The 16,879-nt window shown below is 34.3% G+C and overlaps 1 protein-coding gene across 5 annotated transcripts in view; it reads right to left on the bottom strand.

The window, feature by feature from the left end:
* iqsec1b (IQ motif and Sec7 domain ArfGEF 1b) overlaps positions 1-16,879 on the bottom strand; it is a 519,258-nt gene that overhangs the window by 339,021 nt on the left and 163,358 nt on the right. For all 5 annotated transcript variants that reach the window (XM_030133550.1, XM_030133551.1, XM_030133552.1 and 2 more), the window contains one exon: positions 2,249-2,356. In XM_030133550.1, coding sequence (XP_029989410.1) covers positions 2,249-2,356 — 108 coding nt within the window. The remainder of the gene's footprint in view (positions 1-2,248; positions 2,357-16,879) is intronic.

The following is a 16,879-nucleotide window of genomic DNA, read 5'->3' as shown; positions in this document are numbered from 1 at the left end:
ACTATTCTAATCTATTCCTATCTATCCTCCGCTGCTGCCGACACTTCTGATCCTTGATGCCGAATATAAAAGCCCAATAATCTGCCTCTAAACCCACTTCACCGTACAGCGGCGTATTGCTTGTAGTGTAGTTTTACCTGAAGCGATGTGTCATTTCCTACGCGGCCCTCGGGGGTTTAACATAATTGCATTCATTATCCAATCCACACACCTACCTCCGATTGTAAGTTCCAGCTTCAGCCAAACATCATTCAGAGCACAACTCCCCTGGCAATTGTAATTGATGTGCACTTGTTCTTCATGTTCTTTGGCAAATACTTCATAATAGACCGGGACATCTCAGGACCTCAGTGTAATCACAAGTATTTAATGCTCATTCTTTATGTTCTCCTCATCCCTACTCCTAATTACAACCAATAAGCATGCGAACACACACACAGCGCATTAGCACGTATGTCCTTCATCCCCAGGCAAAACACCTATAGACGGTTTTGTATCCCTTTACACACCACAAACCTGCCTTTAGAATCGCTCTCAAGCTCTACGCTGGATACTGAACAGATACAGCGAGTGCAGCGTCGAGAATAAAAACCCTTTGAAATTGCCATGAAGCTTTTGAAGCCTATGTCCCACTGCTCATCGCTCTCAGGGTTTTCATCTCTCCCCATCTCTCCTCATTTGCAGAGGAGCTCTCAGGGCCTAACTGTGCAGCTGTAATGAACTCCAAGGAAAAGCATCCACAGCGAGTGAGGCTTCATGGACAGCAGGGCTACTGCACCGTATATATGTATATTTAAATATATACAGGGTGGGGAAGCAAAATTTACAATACTTTGAGGCAGGGATTGAAAGACAGTGTATGACCAATTAGTTTATTGAAAGTCATGAGAATTTATTTGCCACAAGAAAACTGACATAATAGAAAATGTTTTTATTCTATGTGTCCTCCTTCTTTCTCAATAACTGCCTTCACACGCTTCCTGAAACTTGCGCAAGTGTTCCTCAAATATTCGGGTGACAACTTCTCCCATTCTTCTTTAATAGTATCTTTAAGAAAGTCGACATTGCTGTGTGATGTTCTATTGGTAGCATGTTCTAAAACGCCCCAAATAGCAGAATCCAGAGGGTTTAGATCTGGGCTAGAAGGCGGCCATAAACATGATTCCCAAAAATTGCTAAAGTTGGATTTGTTGCTGTTGTCAACAAGTGTTTTGGTGTTCTTGTGTAAGATTTTAACTTCAAATCATATTTTACTGCATTTCTAACGGTCTTGTTGTCTACCTCAAGTTCAATTGCCATTTTTCTCATGGATTTGGTTGGATCCTTTAGGATTTTGGATTTGAGAGCTTTAATAAAAGCTTTGGTACGTTTTTTGTTGCTTCCTCCACTTCCAGACTTTCTCGTAATAGTTTTGCTCATAGTCATTCTCTTCTTTACGTCATAAACAGTCTTTATGGACACTCCAACTATTTTTGAAATCTCCTTTGGTGTGACGAGTGCATTCAGCAAATCACACACTCTTTGACGTTTGCTTTCCCGATTACTCATATGGGCAAAAGTTTCTGAAAAGGTATGGATAATAGTGTTAGGTATGATTATGACATCAATATATGTTTGGTTTCAAAACAATTGACGTAGTGCCTGCTGAGAAAAAACAACTAAATGTTCATTGTAAATTTTGCTTCCCCACCCTGTATATATATATGTATATGTATTTATGTGCTGCAAGATACTTGATGGAAAGGCTCCCATCGCATCACTGACAAAGTTGTAGCAGAGCAAAGGCAGCGAAGTAAGTCTTGTCAGTCACTTTCTGAGATAATAATTCCGAAACATAAAGGGATTGATTGGAAGAAGTATCATCACGGGGGTCTGTTATGCCTTCTCTATCCCAGAAAATAGCTTGTTCCCCTACTGCGCTTGTACTTCCCCTTCTGCAGTAGTAATGGGTGTTGTTCATTTTCTATCTGAGTGGATTTTGGAAGCCAAAAGAGGCATCCTACCAGCTTGTGCTCAGTAGGAGGCGGAAGTCTTCACAAGAGAAGAAAAAGACTGACAAACAAAGAAACACTTAATAGCAGCAGCATGAGGAATGGCAAGGTCACAGGCGTCATGTTTTATCAGGTTGAGAAACAGAGAGATGGCGGTTAACTAACGAGCACAAGGACAGACGTCTACTGTTACTGCAGCGAGACACACTGACACATGAATGGACAAGTAAAAAAAAAACAAAAAACCTTCAATTTACCCAAAAGATGCAGACTTCCATTTGCGACAGGGGTAACTTCTCCTACATGGAGGGGCAATAAGGTTTAGAGGGATCTCTGAGACTTCTACGGGCAATGAGGCGTATCGCCTGCAACATAAAAAGAGAGAAGCACATTGAAGCGGTTTATTATGCACATTTCATGAAAAAGAATGTGGGATATAAAGCGATCCACTTCTATTTAACTGTTTAACATCCGTCTTTGTGATGGAGCCCAAAGTGAAAGTACATGGAGGGTTGAGTTAGGCTTATGGTGGAGTTTGAAACAGACGCAAGAACAAGTTAAAAGGCATGTTTTATACTTCATTTGAATAGAAACATCATCCAGGTTTTAATATCAGTAATAAATATTCTAAAGCAGGGGTGTCAAACTCATTTTAGTTCAGGGGCCACATTCAGGAAATTTGACCTGAAGTGGGCCGAACCAGTAAAATAATAACATAATAATATATAAATAATGTCAACTCCAGATTTTCTCTATGTTTTAGAGCGAAAAAAGTTAATTTACATTATGAAAAGGTTTATATCTACAAACTATCCTTTCAAGAGATGTGAACAACATGAACAAACTGAAAAAATAAGTGCAATTTTAACAATATTCAGCCTCAGTTTATCATTTACACATGTACATTATAACATACAGATCACAGTGGATCTACAAACACACAAAACATTTAATAACAGGCAGAATATTGTTAAAATTACACTTAATAATAATAATAATAATAATAATAATAATAATAATAATAATAATAATAATAATAATAATAATAATAACTTTATTTTTATAGCACCTTTTAAAAACACACTTTACAAAGTGCTTTTGACAGACAAGTAAAGGGCACAACAGCAGGATACAAGATGTAAGTAAAACCACTAAAACAGAAGCAACACAATAGGAGAGATGCAGAAACATGACACTTCGAATACATTAAATTAATTGGAATAAAGAGGGCAGGGATAACGTAACATGATGCTGTCAAATCAATGCAAAAATAAAGGCGTGAGATAAAACAACATCATGTATGAGAATATAAACCAACAATCAAACAGGATAAGATTCAAATTTAAAAAATTAAAAATTAAAATTAAAAGGGACCAACATCACATAAAAGCAAGTCTATAAAAGTGTGTTTTAAGAAGTGATTTAAAAGATGCCTTACTTCTCTTAAGACGTTTCAGGTTGTTCATATTTTTTGCAAAATTATACTTTGTTTTAGTGTAAATACAGGAAAATATGTACATTTACACAGAGGAACATTTGGAGTTGTCATTATTTATATGTTTTTATGATAGTATTTGACTGGTCCTGCCCACTGGAGATTGAATTGGTCTGAATGTGGAACCTGAACTAAAAGGATTGTTAATATCTTAGTGTAATTTTTGCATTTCACAAATTCATCCCAAGGGCCGGACTGGACCCTTTGGCGGGCCGGATTTGGCCCCTGGGCCACATGTTTGACACCTGCGTTCTAAAGCATGCATACTTAAAGTTGTGTATGACTTTCGCCACCAAATTTTCATTAAATCTGTAAAACCTCAGACATAAGATAAGATAAGATATTCCTTTATTGATCCCACAATGGGGAAATTCACAGTGTTGTTAGCAGCATAAAAACATACATAGACATACACATACACATAAAAACAGTCATATAAATTTGAATAAAAAAGTGTTTAAAAGGAGAGTGCAAATATTGTTCGATATGATGTAGTGCAAATGGTTATAAATATTAAACAAAAAAAAAAAAAACAAAAAAAAAAAAAAAAAAATATATATATATATATATATATAAATGCGGATTGAATATATACAACATAAGTGGAATGGAGGGAGGGTTATATATCATATACATACATATCATATACATATCCTCAGTATCACAAATTCGTAAGTCTTTCTGTGATTACTCACCTGAATCTCTTCCCTCACTGTGAACAGTTTCGAAGTGCACTCCTCCGTAAACAATCCACGTGTTCACAAACAGGACCAGTAGGTCAGTCGGGCATTTTCAGAAATTTGTCGCAAAATGTGCACTGTAGGAAGTGGAGCTCCATGCAGCCGCAGTAGCAGCAACAACAAACATGTTGACCAAGCAAAAGCAGATGTGTGGAACTCCACTTCCCACAGTGCACGTTGCAACAAATTTCCAAAAATGCCCGAGTGACCTACCGGCTCTAATTGTAAAAACGTGGATTGTTTATGGTGGAGCACACTTTGAAATTGTTCACAGTGAGGGAAGAGATTCAGGTGAGTGATCACAGAAAGACTTACAGATTCCTGATACTTAGCTTACTTGTGCTATGACTCAGGTTCTACAGATTTGATGAAAAATTGGTGGCGGAAGTCATACGCAGCTTTAAAATATAGTGTAACACCCAAAATAGAACACTCATATAAGTCCATGAACCATTCAGATAAGGTCAGATTTAAGCTTGTGATAGAAGTGGAAGACCAAAACATGTATTGGATTTCATTTGAAAGACAATGTCTTCTAGTTTTTATGTTAAGCGTGTAGCCAAAACACGAACTTAAAGCAGTGATATTTTACTTTTTTTAAATTGAATTCTTCATTTTCCCACAATTCCCTGTGGTCTCCATAAACTGTAAATGCTGTGCTTGGCTCTGAATTCTTCATTAATTCAACTCCACAGGTCCATCTTCAACCCTATTTCTGAGTAATGACACCAGAAAGGTGGTTTGGAGCGCTGGCCCTTTAAATGCACATGAGCCACTTCAGGCCCCGCCCCCTCCAGGTTGTTGGCTGTGCTGCTCTGTCCTATTCAACCAACAACTGAACATTTTAGGTAATGGGCTCCAAGTTTGGACATATTTTCAGTTTTTACTACAACCGCTGATGACGACAAACAATTATGTCATATTCTGAGAAATGTTGTTCTGAAGTCTGGACCTCATATGTGCAAATGTCGTGACGTAACTGGTTATAAAACATAACAAATTAAGCAGGAATTAAAACTGGTTGTAGAAATCCAGTGGATTTTTGCCAGAATGAATATAAAGATAGTTTTGCAGCTGCTGGAGGGTTCAAATTCAAACTGTATGAACTATTCAGGTGAATTTCAGGCGACCCCACAGTTGAAAAACACTGTTAGATTGTATGTAAATGTTTCTGTGTTTAGTACTATATGTAGCTGAAGTCCATCTGTTGAAGTATGTCCCAAAGGTTGTCCTTATCCTAAACTGTTAATGGACCACTGGTGAATGTTGACAGAACATGTGTAATGCATGGACAAGGACATGTTTGTGTCTCAGCGTAAACAGTTCACTGCTGTACATCCAAGGATATGTATTTGTGCGTATGTCGAGCGCCACGTTTACTCCCAATGTGCATAACGTCACATTTGGCAGGGAGAGAGATTACTTCTGTCCACTGTCGGCAGCATTTTAATGCCTTCAAATCAGTGCCGGGAACTCTCATATATGCATTATCACAACGGGCTGAATCAGCACATGGAGCCCAGCACCAGGTAGAGAGCAGAGGATGGAGGAGGAGGAGGAGGAGGAGGAGGAGGAGGAGGAGGAAATGAGACCTGATCAGAGTGGACCAGGCTGAGTGTAATGGGAGACAACAGCACGGCCTGTGGAGCGCTGATATGAACAGGAAGGAAGCTCCAGACAACAGGAAGCCCATTAAAATGACTCTGTTATCTAACCAGTGAGGATAAATGACCTTCCCACTTCCAATCTACTTAAATCTCAGATGTTCCAAATATTTGCTGATACCTGCTGCCACGGTTATCTATTAGCCCACAAAGATCCAGCGCTACTTTTGTGTCAGTTTTCTCTACATATAACCTTTCTTCAGTGATTTATCACCATTTACTAAAATATTATCCTCTGTGTTTTGCATTTTATCAGTATAAATCAGATATTTTCCTGTATTTAATTTACTGGCCATGAAAATGTTCATAAAAGCTCAGATTAAAGTTGAGGGTTATTATATCAGAAACAGAGAAAACTGCAGAAAAAGTGACTTTTTTCAGTAGAATCTTTCATTAACTGAACATAAATCAAGCATTTCTATCCACTGTCATTGATCCAACTCCATGGGTTTTACTGGTGAATCAAAGTTGTAGAAGATGACGGTGTTTCCATGGTAACTACAGAGCCTCTGAACGTCCAAATGGGTCATGGTTAATTTAAGAAGTGGTTAATTTTGTTATTTTTTAAATTAATAATATACTGCAGTTTGACAACACATTGAATACATTTGAGAAAAAAAATGAAGAAAAGGTGACGTTTTCAGTCAAATCCATCATTAACTGAACATAAACCCAGTGTGTCCATCCACTGTCATTGATCCAACTTCATGGGTTTTACTGGTGAATTAATGTTGTAGAAGATGATGGTGTTTCCATGGTAACTACAGAGCGTCTGAACATCCAAATGGGTCATATCTGATGACCATGAAAAGATGAAGAACTGTATTTTACATCAATTATTGACATATATTGATACGATTAGTGGATCAACAGGTATTAAATGTTTAGGTCAGTGGATACTTTTCATCTGCGGTTGAGGTTTATTCAAGATTCAGATTTCCGAAATTTGTGAAAATCTCTAAAATGCGACATTGAGATTAATTCTACATCTGGATAGCTTAATTTCTTACAGTGTTGCATTATATTCATTGTCAGTGTGATTCTGCAGTCATTGCCACTAGTGGATAACTTTAGTTTGTAGTTTTTAAATCAATAATATACTGCAGTTTGACTACACATTGAATACATCATCTGTTTAACCTTATTAATCTTTATCTGATTTCAGTGTGAATTAAACATATAGTTAAAGTGAAGTGTTTTCTGTTAACTTACCAACATATATAGGGATGGGAATCGAGAACCGGATCCCAGTAGCTCGATTCCTTGGAATCGTTTGCCTGTCTGGTTAACAATTCTGCTTATCGATTCCGCCTTCGTTGCGCGTGTGCGATAACGTCACACGTACGCTGCATTGTTTTGGTTAGAACGTAGCCAACATGGCATTGAGGCAGGAACGGTCTAAACAGACCACACCACGTCCACTGGAACACTGTCAAAGCTTCCATTTCTTCAAAAGGGTGGAATCCCTCCAATATGTTCAAACATTTGTCCACAGCATGTGAATCATTTACAGGAATGTCACGTATTTGATTCGCTACTTAGCAGCACTTGTGAATGTAGCGGCAGAGTGAACACCAGGCCGTCATCCGGGCCCAGTTTCGGTTCTGGTTTGGGCAACAAATGTCGTAACTCCTTAAATACAAGTTTCCGAAGGTAGGGGGAGAGGAAATGAGGTGCACAACAACGGGAGACGGGCCAAGTTGAACCAGTTCCACGTAGTAGAAATGCGGCAATAGAGGAATTAGTAAAGCTCCTTTAGTTTCCCTTTCACTGCACGCCCCCCCAAACCGGGCCTGGCGTCATCCGTTATTATTATTATTTGTGTATAGTGTATATGTTATATTTTCTGTGCAGATGGAAATATAAAAGACAGTTAATGCAAACACACCCGTTTGTACTCTTTTATTTCCTCACCCAATGAGAATCAATAAGAGAATCGGATCGATAAGCAAAATCGATAATGGAATCGGAATCGTTACATTCTTCTTGATTCCCCTCCCTAAACATAAACCTGAACTTATACCCAATACAAAAGCATTGTCAGAGCTATCTGCTGTTTCATTTGTTCAAATTCCTCCTCCATGGAAAAAGTGGGTCAGTTTGGTCTGAAAAAGAACTCAGTCTGGCCCTGAGTGAAACCAAACCTGACCTGAGCTGCATCCTGCCTGTTCTGGGCCTTTTACAGCCACAGTCTGGGCTTCAGCCACATCCTCGTCTTCCCACACATCTAACAGAGTTCTGACAGCCACGCCAAGCACCCCTCCATATCATCCAATAACTAATTAAACACAAACTCTTCAGAAAGATGATGACATGAAAACAAATTAGCCTGATGCAATCTGCCCAAAAGGATAGAAATGACTTGGAAAAACTTTCTTGGATGTACTTTGGATTTTCAGTGTGGCTTCTGTCCCCATTGACATCAAGAGACAGGGGAGAACACTACAACAAGGCACCGGGGGGGGGGGGGGGGGGGGGATTTAAACTGTCATATTTTGTAGGTTATGATGTTATTATTTTACATTATAGTTACATGAAAATATTTAGATTTAAAAACTATCATTTCACAAAAAAATGTGAATTTCCTGAACAACCATATACAGCCTGAATCTTCTTTAAAAAATGAGTGTAGTTTTAATCATATTTCACCTGATAATAAATATTTTGGGTATTTGTAGATCCACTATATCTGTAAATGATAAACTGAGGCAAAAATATTGTTAAAATTGCTTTTTTTTTTTCGTAACAAGTTTCAGGCTGTACACGACTGTTTAGGTTATTAAATTTTTTTGTTAAATGATAGTTTGTAAATGTAAACATTTTCATTTTCATATTATTTTAGATTATAGTTACATGAATTTTTTTTTATATTTACAAACAATCCTTTCACAAAAAAATGTGAATAACCTGAACAACCATCTACAGCCTGAATGTTCTTCAGAAAAATGAGTGTAGTTTTAATCATATTTCACCTGATAATAAATACTTTGAGTATTTGTAGATCCACTATATCTGTAAACGATAAACTGAGGCAAAAATACTGTTAAAATTGCTTATTTTTCTTAACAAGTTTCAGGTTTTACATGATTATTTAGGTTATTCATATTGTTGGTGAAAGGATAGCTTGTAAATAGAAAAAAAAATTTCTAATGTAATTTTAATTTTTTACATTAAAAGAGAAAAGATTTGAGTTGCTATTATTTATAGGTTATTATGATTCTGATCTACTTGAGATCATATTGTTTTATATGTGGAACCTGAACTAAAATGACTTTGACACACACACTGCAAAAATCTAAATCTTACCAAGTGTATTTTTCTCATTTCTAGTCCAAATATTTCATCACACTTAAAATAAGACATAATCACCTAAAGAGGAACTTTTCAGTGAGATCCAAGAACTGATTTATAGACAATAGATCTGGAAAATCGGATTTCAAGAAATCTCACCAAGATAATTTTCACTTGTTCCATTGGCAGATTTGTTTTACTTGAATTAAGCAAAATAAATAAATAAATAAATAAATAAAATTTTGAATTAAGCAAATAAATAAATGAATAAATAAATCTTGGATTAAGCAAAAAAAATCTTGACTTAAGAAAAAAAAAAAAATCTTGAATTAAGGAACTAAAAAAAATCGAGTTAAGCAAAAAAATAAATAAATAAATAAAAAAAATCTTGAATTAAGCCAAAAAAAAATTAATTAATTAAGCAAAAAAAAAATTGAATTAAGCAAAAAAAAATCTTGAATTAAGAAAATAAATAAAAATAAATAAAAAAAATCGAATTAAGCAAAAAAAAAAATAAAAAAATCTTGAATTAAGCAAAAAAAAAAAAAGAATTAGGCCAAAAAAAAAAAAAAAAAAATCGAATTAAGCAAAATATTTTTTTTACAAAAATCTGGAATTAAGCAAAAAAAAAAAAAAAAAAAAAAAAAAAAAAAAAAAAAAAATTAAATTAAGCCAAAAAAAAAACAACATTTGAATTAAGCAAAAAGAAAAAATATCTTGAATTAAGGAAATTACAAAAAAAAAAAAAAAAAATCAAATTAAGTAAAATAAATAAATAAATAAATCTTGAATTAAGCAAAAAAACAAAACAAAACAAAAAATTGAATTAAGCAAAAAAAAAAAAAAAGAAAAAAGGCCAGTTCTCATATCTCACTGAAAAGTTCCTCTTTAGGTGATTCTGTCTTATTTTAAGTGTGATGAGATATTTGGACTAGAAATGAGAAAAACACACTTGGTAAGATTTAGATTTTTGCAATGCTTGATTTTGAATATCTTCAGTATTATTTCTGTATGTCACAAATTTATCCTCTGTCCCAGACCGGACCCTTTGGCGGGCCGGTATTGGTCCGTGGGCCGTGTATTTGACACCCCTGCTTTGCTTTAGTGGCTTTAAAAACACTCCCATCCTCTCTTTGCACTTGGGACAGAAGAATGTTGTTTGTTTCAGATCTTTGTGGTAGCTGTATAATGGACAAACACTACACGTACAAGTTATCGTTTCCCATGTGTATGAATCAAAGTCCAGCGGATAAAACGAGTACAAGTCAAACACCGCAGAGGGGATAGAGGGCAGGACACGGGCATGAGGGTGGACGGACGACTGGCCATAAATAAACCACCTATACGTCTGCTCTCGGTGCCTAATTGCTGCAGTTGGCTGAGTAATGAAAAAAGCAGCCACTCGTCATTGAAACGCTCCCTGTTCAGAGCCGACGCCGACTCGCACACCGGATAACGTCCCATCCAGCGTGTCCATGTGGGTCCAGAAGGGGTCCAATTGGACTGCATATAAGGGTCCCATGTGGGTTTGTCTGCAGTTTCCATGGTGACCCCACATGTGTTTGACCAGATCAGAATCAGAGCTCTGAATATTTCATCTTATTCTTCACACTATTTATCCCACGATATTTATCTTTCATGTCATTTGTAGTACTTCTCATGTAGTGCACTACTTAAATTCTGTTTTACAAGTATCTTAGTTTGCAATACTTTATATTTAATGTAAATAACTGTGCCTTTTACTTATATGTGTTGTTGTTTTACTCATATTTGTTGTTTTAAAGATATTTGTTGTTTTACTGATATTTGTTGTTGTTTTACTGATATGTGTTGTTGTTTTACTGATATGTGTTGTTGTTTTACTGATATGTGTTGTTGTTTTACTGATATGTGTTGTTGTTTTACTGATATGTGTTGTTATTTTACTGATATTTGTTGTTGTTTTACTCATATTTGTTGTTGTTTTACTCATATTTGTTGTTGTTTTACTGATAGTTTTTGTCGTTTTACTGATATTTGTTGCTGTTTTACTCATATTTGTTGTTGTTTTAAAGATATTTGTTGTTGTTTTACTCATATTTGTTGTTGTTTTACTGATATTTGTTGTTGTTTTACTCATATTTGTTGTTGTTTTACTCATATTTGTTGTTGTTTTACTCATATTTGTTGTTTTACTGATATTTGTTGTTGTTTTACTGACATGTGTTGTTATTTTACTGATATTTGTTCTTGTTTTACTCGTATTTGTTGTTTTAAAGATATTTGTTATTGTTTTACTGGTATTTGTTGTTGTTTTACTGATATTTTTTGTTTTAAAGATATTTGTTGTTTTACTGATATTTGTTGTTTTACTGATATTTTTGTTGTTGTTTTACTGATATTTGTTGTTGTTTTACTGACATTTGTTGTTGTTTTACTGATATTTGTTGTTGTTTTACTGATATTTTTGTTGTTGTTTTACTGATATTTGTTGTTTTACTATTTGTTGTTGTTTTAAAGATATTTGTTGTTGTTTTACTCATATTTGTTGTTGTTTTACTGATAGTTTTTGTTGTTTTACTGATATGTGTTGTTGTTTTACTGATATTTGTTGTTGTTTTACTGATATTTTTGTTGTTGTTTTACAGATATTTGTTGTTGTTTTACTGATATTTGTTGTTTTAAAGATATTTGTTGTTGTTTTACTCATATTTGTTGTTGTTTTACTGATAGTTGTTGTTGCCAAATTCCTTGTATATGTTCACATACTTGACCAATAAAGCTGATTCTGATTTTTTTTGTCCTCAAGGTCTCGTTGGCTAAGTTTATGTCTAAATTTTTCATTTAATATTGGGTTTAAAAAGCTGGAAAATTGCCAAATAAGTATCAAAACAAACCCAGTTTCATAGAAGCACCCATATGCAGGTCGTTTCTGTATATGAAGCGCCACCGTAGACCTGTACGGAGGTCCACTCTAACTCTGGAAAACACACTGAGCGTAGACTTTAGTTTCTTATTTCCACAAGTATCTTAGTTTGCAATACTTTATATTTAATGTAAATAACTGTGCCTTTTACTCATATGTGTTGTTGTTTTACTCATATTTGTTGTTTTAAAGATATTTGTTGTTGTTTTACTCATATTTGTTGTTTTACTGATAGTTTTTGTTGTTTTACTGATATGTGTTGTTGTTTTACTGATAGTTTTTGTTGTTTTACTGATATGTGTTGTTATTTTACTGATATTTGTTGCTGTTTTACTCATATTTGTTGTTTTAAAGATATTTGTTGTTTTACTGATATTTGTTGTTGTTTTACTGATATTTGTTGTTGTTTTAAAGATATCTGTTGTTGTTTTACTGATATTTGTTGTTGTTTTACTGATATTTTTTGTTTTAAAGATATTTGTTGTTTTACTGATATTTGTTGTTGTTTTACTGATATTTTTTGTTTTAAAGATATTTGTTGTTGTTTTACTGATATCTGTTGTTGTTTTACTGATAGTTGTTGTTGTTTTACTGATAGTTTTTGTTGTTTTACTGATGTGTTGTTGTTTTACTGATATTTGTTGCTGTTGTGTGTTGTTGTTTTACTTATATTTGTTGTTGTTTTACTGATAGTTGTTGTTGCCAAATTCCTTGTATATGTTCACATACTTGACCAATAAAGCTGATTCTGATTTTTTTTGTCCTCAATGTCTCGTTGGCTAAGTTTATGTCTAAATTTTTCATTTAATATTGGGTTTAAAAAGCTGGAAAATTGCCAAATAAGTATCAAAACAAACCCGGTTTCATAGAAGCACCCATATGCAGGTCGTTTCTGTATATGAAGCGCCACCGTAGACCTGTACGGAGGTCCACTCTAACTCTGGAAAACACACTGAGCGTAGACTTTAGTTTCTTATTTCCACAGTGAAAAGCATTCTGTACTTTCCTGGGAAGCAAAAGTCCTCTCAAAGTCATTCTCTGAGAATTTCTTTCTTTATTTATTTATTTATTTTTTCCACACAAGCTCTCTTCTAAACGCAGCAGCACCAGCTTATTTTCTGATTGGCACACGAGCACCAAAACAATCACATGTAGACTGAGCGTTTTCTGCTGTTATCAGAACAGTTCTGCAGCTGGAACAACACCAAGAGGCTAATGCGCACCTTCTTTCGCTCGTCACCTGGGAATTAAGCAGCATTTAAGTCCGTCTGGATGAACTCGTAAAACTTCAGGGTGGACAGCTGAGGAAGCATTAACTTTAAGAGGTTTGGTAAGGAGTGATATAAAAAACAGCATTAAAGACATGGCTCTGATTAGCTGCAGATAAAAAATAACATGGGAATCTATGTGAGGAATAACAACCAGGCTTTGGCCGTTAAGGGCTGAGTTTGTAGAGGAATACTGTGGCTTTACTGTCATCACACACTCTTGCCAACAGGCATTCGCACGTCGCTCAAAACCCTCAAAGAGGTCCCAGTCATTTTAACTCCAGGATTTATGTGCAGAGGTGAATGTTTACAGGTGTAGCATGTGAACAGACTAAAGGCTCAGGCTCTTAGGAGTCCTCAAAGACCGACAAACCGAACGACACAACAACACGTCACAATGTGGAAACTGAACTGACTACAGCTCCTTCCACTGAGACAACTAATGAACAATTTACAGTGACATCTTCACAGGAAACCTCCCTAAAGGAGCCCCATAATAATAATAATAATAATAATAATAATAATAATAATAATAATAATAATGATGATACATTTTATTTGTATAGTGCTTTTCGTGGTACTCAAAGACCCTTTACATACACTGTACAAAAATCTGTAATTTAACAGAATTTTCACTCTTTATTTCACAGATTTTTTTCCTGTACTTTTAAGATACAGGAAAATATCAACGAAATTACAAAAACAGACTGTGATTTTACACGTCAAATGTAAAATAATGTGAAAACCCTGTAACTGTGAATAATCATAAAATGTCCATTTTTTTTAAAAGAAATGTTTTTTTTTCACAGAAAAAAAAAAGTTGAAATACATTTGCAAATGTATCGTAATTTCACAAATATTCATTTTCTATTTATGAGATTAAACTGTTAATTTACACTTTACACTGTACAAAAAAATAAATAAAATGAGATAAAATTACTGACAATTAACCGTAAAAGAAGTATTTGTTCTGTAAGTTTAACAAGACTTGTTTGTTAATTGACAAATATCTTGTGTAATTACGGGAGGTTTCACAACAAAAATGTTGAATAAATGTGTTTTTGTGAATGTATAACATGTGTAAGCACTGATAAACTGTCCAAATACAGTTCTCATCAGTGGATTGTACAACTCAGTCTCACTGAAAATTTTATATATATATATATATATATATATATATATATATATATATATATATATATATACACACACACACACACACACACACAGGTAATTTGATTGTTTTAATACATGCAAATATTATTTATTAAGCATTATAAAGTCAAAAAAATATGCAAAATCTCATGTAAAGTTAGGGTTAAAAAAAACTGTATTTTAATTATGGAAAATCACTGTATTTTTATGAGATGGCTATTTTCCATTATTTAAGAGTATGAAATTAATTGAAATTCATACATGGAAATTGATATTTGAAAACCATTTTTTTTGGTTGTTCAGAAGGACCAGTAAAGACTCCAGTTTCAAAGAACTGGAATTTTCTGTCAATTATTTAATGGTTCAGGCTTTACAGGATTAATAACTATTTCCAAATAAAAGTCATTTTAAAAACCGTACAACAAAACTGTAAAAAGGTCTAAGTGGGATCTTTTTTTTTTTTTTTAATCACAAAACTAATAAATCATTGCATCGGCCAAAGCTGTTAACATATTTTCCTGGTAAATAGGGTTATGAGATCAAAGTCTAATAATGTTTAATATTATTTGTTGATGTATTATCATGACTGAAAAAATAATCCGAACAACCAAAAATGTCAAGTAGTTGCCCTGAGAAAGTGAAAAAGTGAAACCCTTAAAGGTTCTGAATGTGATGCAGTTGGAGATGGGAAGACCCTGCTCTAAATGTAAATCTAACAGCAGCGTACCTTATGGATAAACGTACCCCAAGGACAAATGGGTTGTGCTCTTCAGCGACCCAGAGCTGCCAGTAATAATCTCTCATCCACGGAGTTTAAGTCCTGGATGGAGATTTCCCACTGCCAGCCACATAAGCTTCCTGTTATCACTGGAGTGCAGGTTCTCTGCTTACATAATGCGAACCTCTAAACACACTGGCTCCAAAACTTCTACAGCGTCAGGAGGCTGGCAAAGTGGATCCAAGGACTAATTGAGCTTAATAATGGTGCAAACACTGGAAAATACACTGAGGACAGATCTGCTTAGCGTTTTAACCCTTAGGAGTCTGAGTGTATTTGGGATGTTTTTGAATACTTTGGATTTTGCCTTCATATCTCATCAAAAAAGTGTTTGTCTTGCCTTTTTTTTTTTTTTTTTTTACCTTTATTGAAGCGACACCAAGTGACAAAGAGATTTATGTACAGTATTATACAATATTTACATTACATCATCATAATGTGATGTGTGTGTGGGGGGGGGTGTTTAAGAAATATGGCATGTAATACACAAAAGAAACAAAATGTCAGTCAGTAATAAAAATCAATGTCCTTCTTATCTTGCCTTATTTGGCATAACTTTTTTCAGGACAACCTCTCTTGTATGACTGTAGTTATTTTTTTCATTTGACACACTGTATTAACACACTAAAACTAAACTAAACTAAACTAAACTAAACTAAAATAAAATAAAATTAAAAAAAAAAAACATGAAATCCGACTATGAATTTTTTAAATTTATTTATTTATTTTTTTTACAGTTTTTCACCAAAAATATGTTGAATGAACCATTTTCATAACTTAGAATTAACATAGGAATGGATGAAGATGTGAATATAAAGTTGGAGACTGTTACTTAAACACAACCTGTAATTAAAAATAATGTTGTCCCCCGAAGAGGGGGGGGGGTGCCGGTGGGTTCAAAAAAATAAAATAAAATAAAATAAAAATAATTAACATATAAATAGAGAAGTTCAAATCAATAACTTCAAGTTTAGCAAGTAAAAGAATTATACACCAATTATTTAAAGGAAATACAGGCAATACCTCGTGTTTTTTAATTAGATAATTAATTTTGGAATACCACCACAAAAAAGTACATAAATAGTGCCAAAAAACTACAAATATATAACTTCAGTAAATGTGCTTTTGCTACAACGCCCCCCCCCCCCCCCAACTTATATGAGGAATTAAATGGTCTTTTACAAAATCACATTCAAATAAAAAATAAAAACCACTCCAGCTAATACTAACATTAGCATTAGCAACAACAGCATCAATACTAGCCTATTGTTGGGCTACTTCCTGTTTGATTCCAACTCCAGTTTTGTAAAAAGGGAGTGCTAATTTTGGAATACCACAAAAAAAAAAAAAAAAAAAAAAAAAAGGTACATGAATACAGCCAAAAAGCTTCAAATATATAACTTCACCAAATGTACTTTTGGTACAAAAAACACCTATACTACAAAGAATTTAATTATCTTCTAAAAAATGCGACTAAAAAAGGAAAACCACGAGCTAGTACTAACATTAGCATTAGCAACAACAGCATCAACACTAGCTTATTGTTGGCCTATTTCCTGTTTGATTCCAGCTCCAGTTTTGTAAAAAGGGAA

This window comes from Sphaeramia orbicularis, chromosome 5 (assembly GCF_902148855.1).
Source record: "Sphaeramia orbicularis chromosome 5, fSphaOr1.1, whole genome shotgun sequence".
In the NCBI taxonomy this organism is placed as follows: domain Eukaryota; kingdom Metazoa; phylum Chordata; class Actinopteri; order Kurtiformes; family Apogonidae; genus Sphaeramia; species Sphaeramia orbicularis.
Note: the sequence above shows the minus strand (reverse complement) of the source record. Positions and strands in the feature narration are given on the sequence as shown.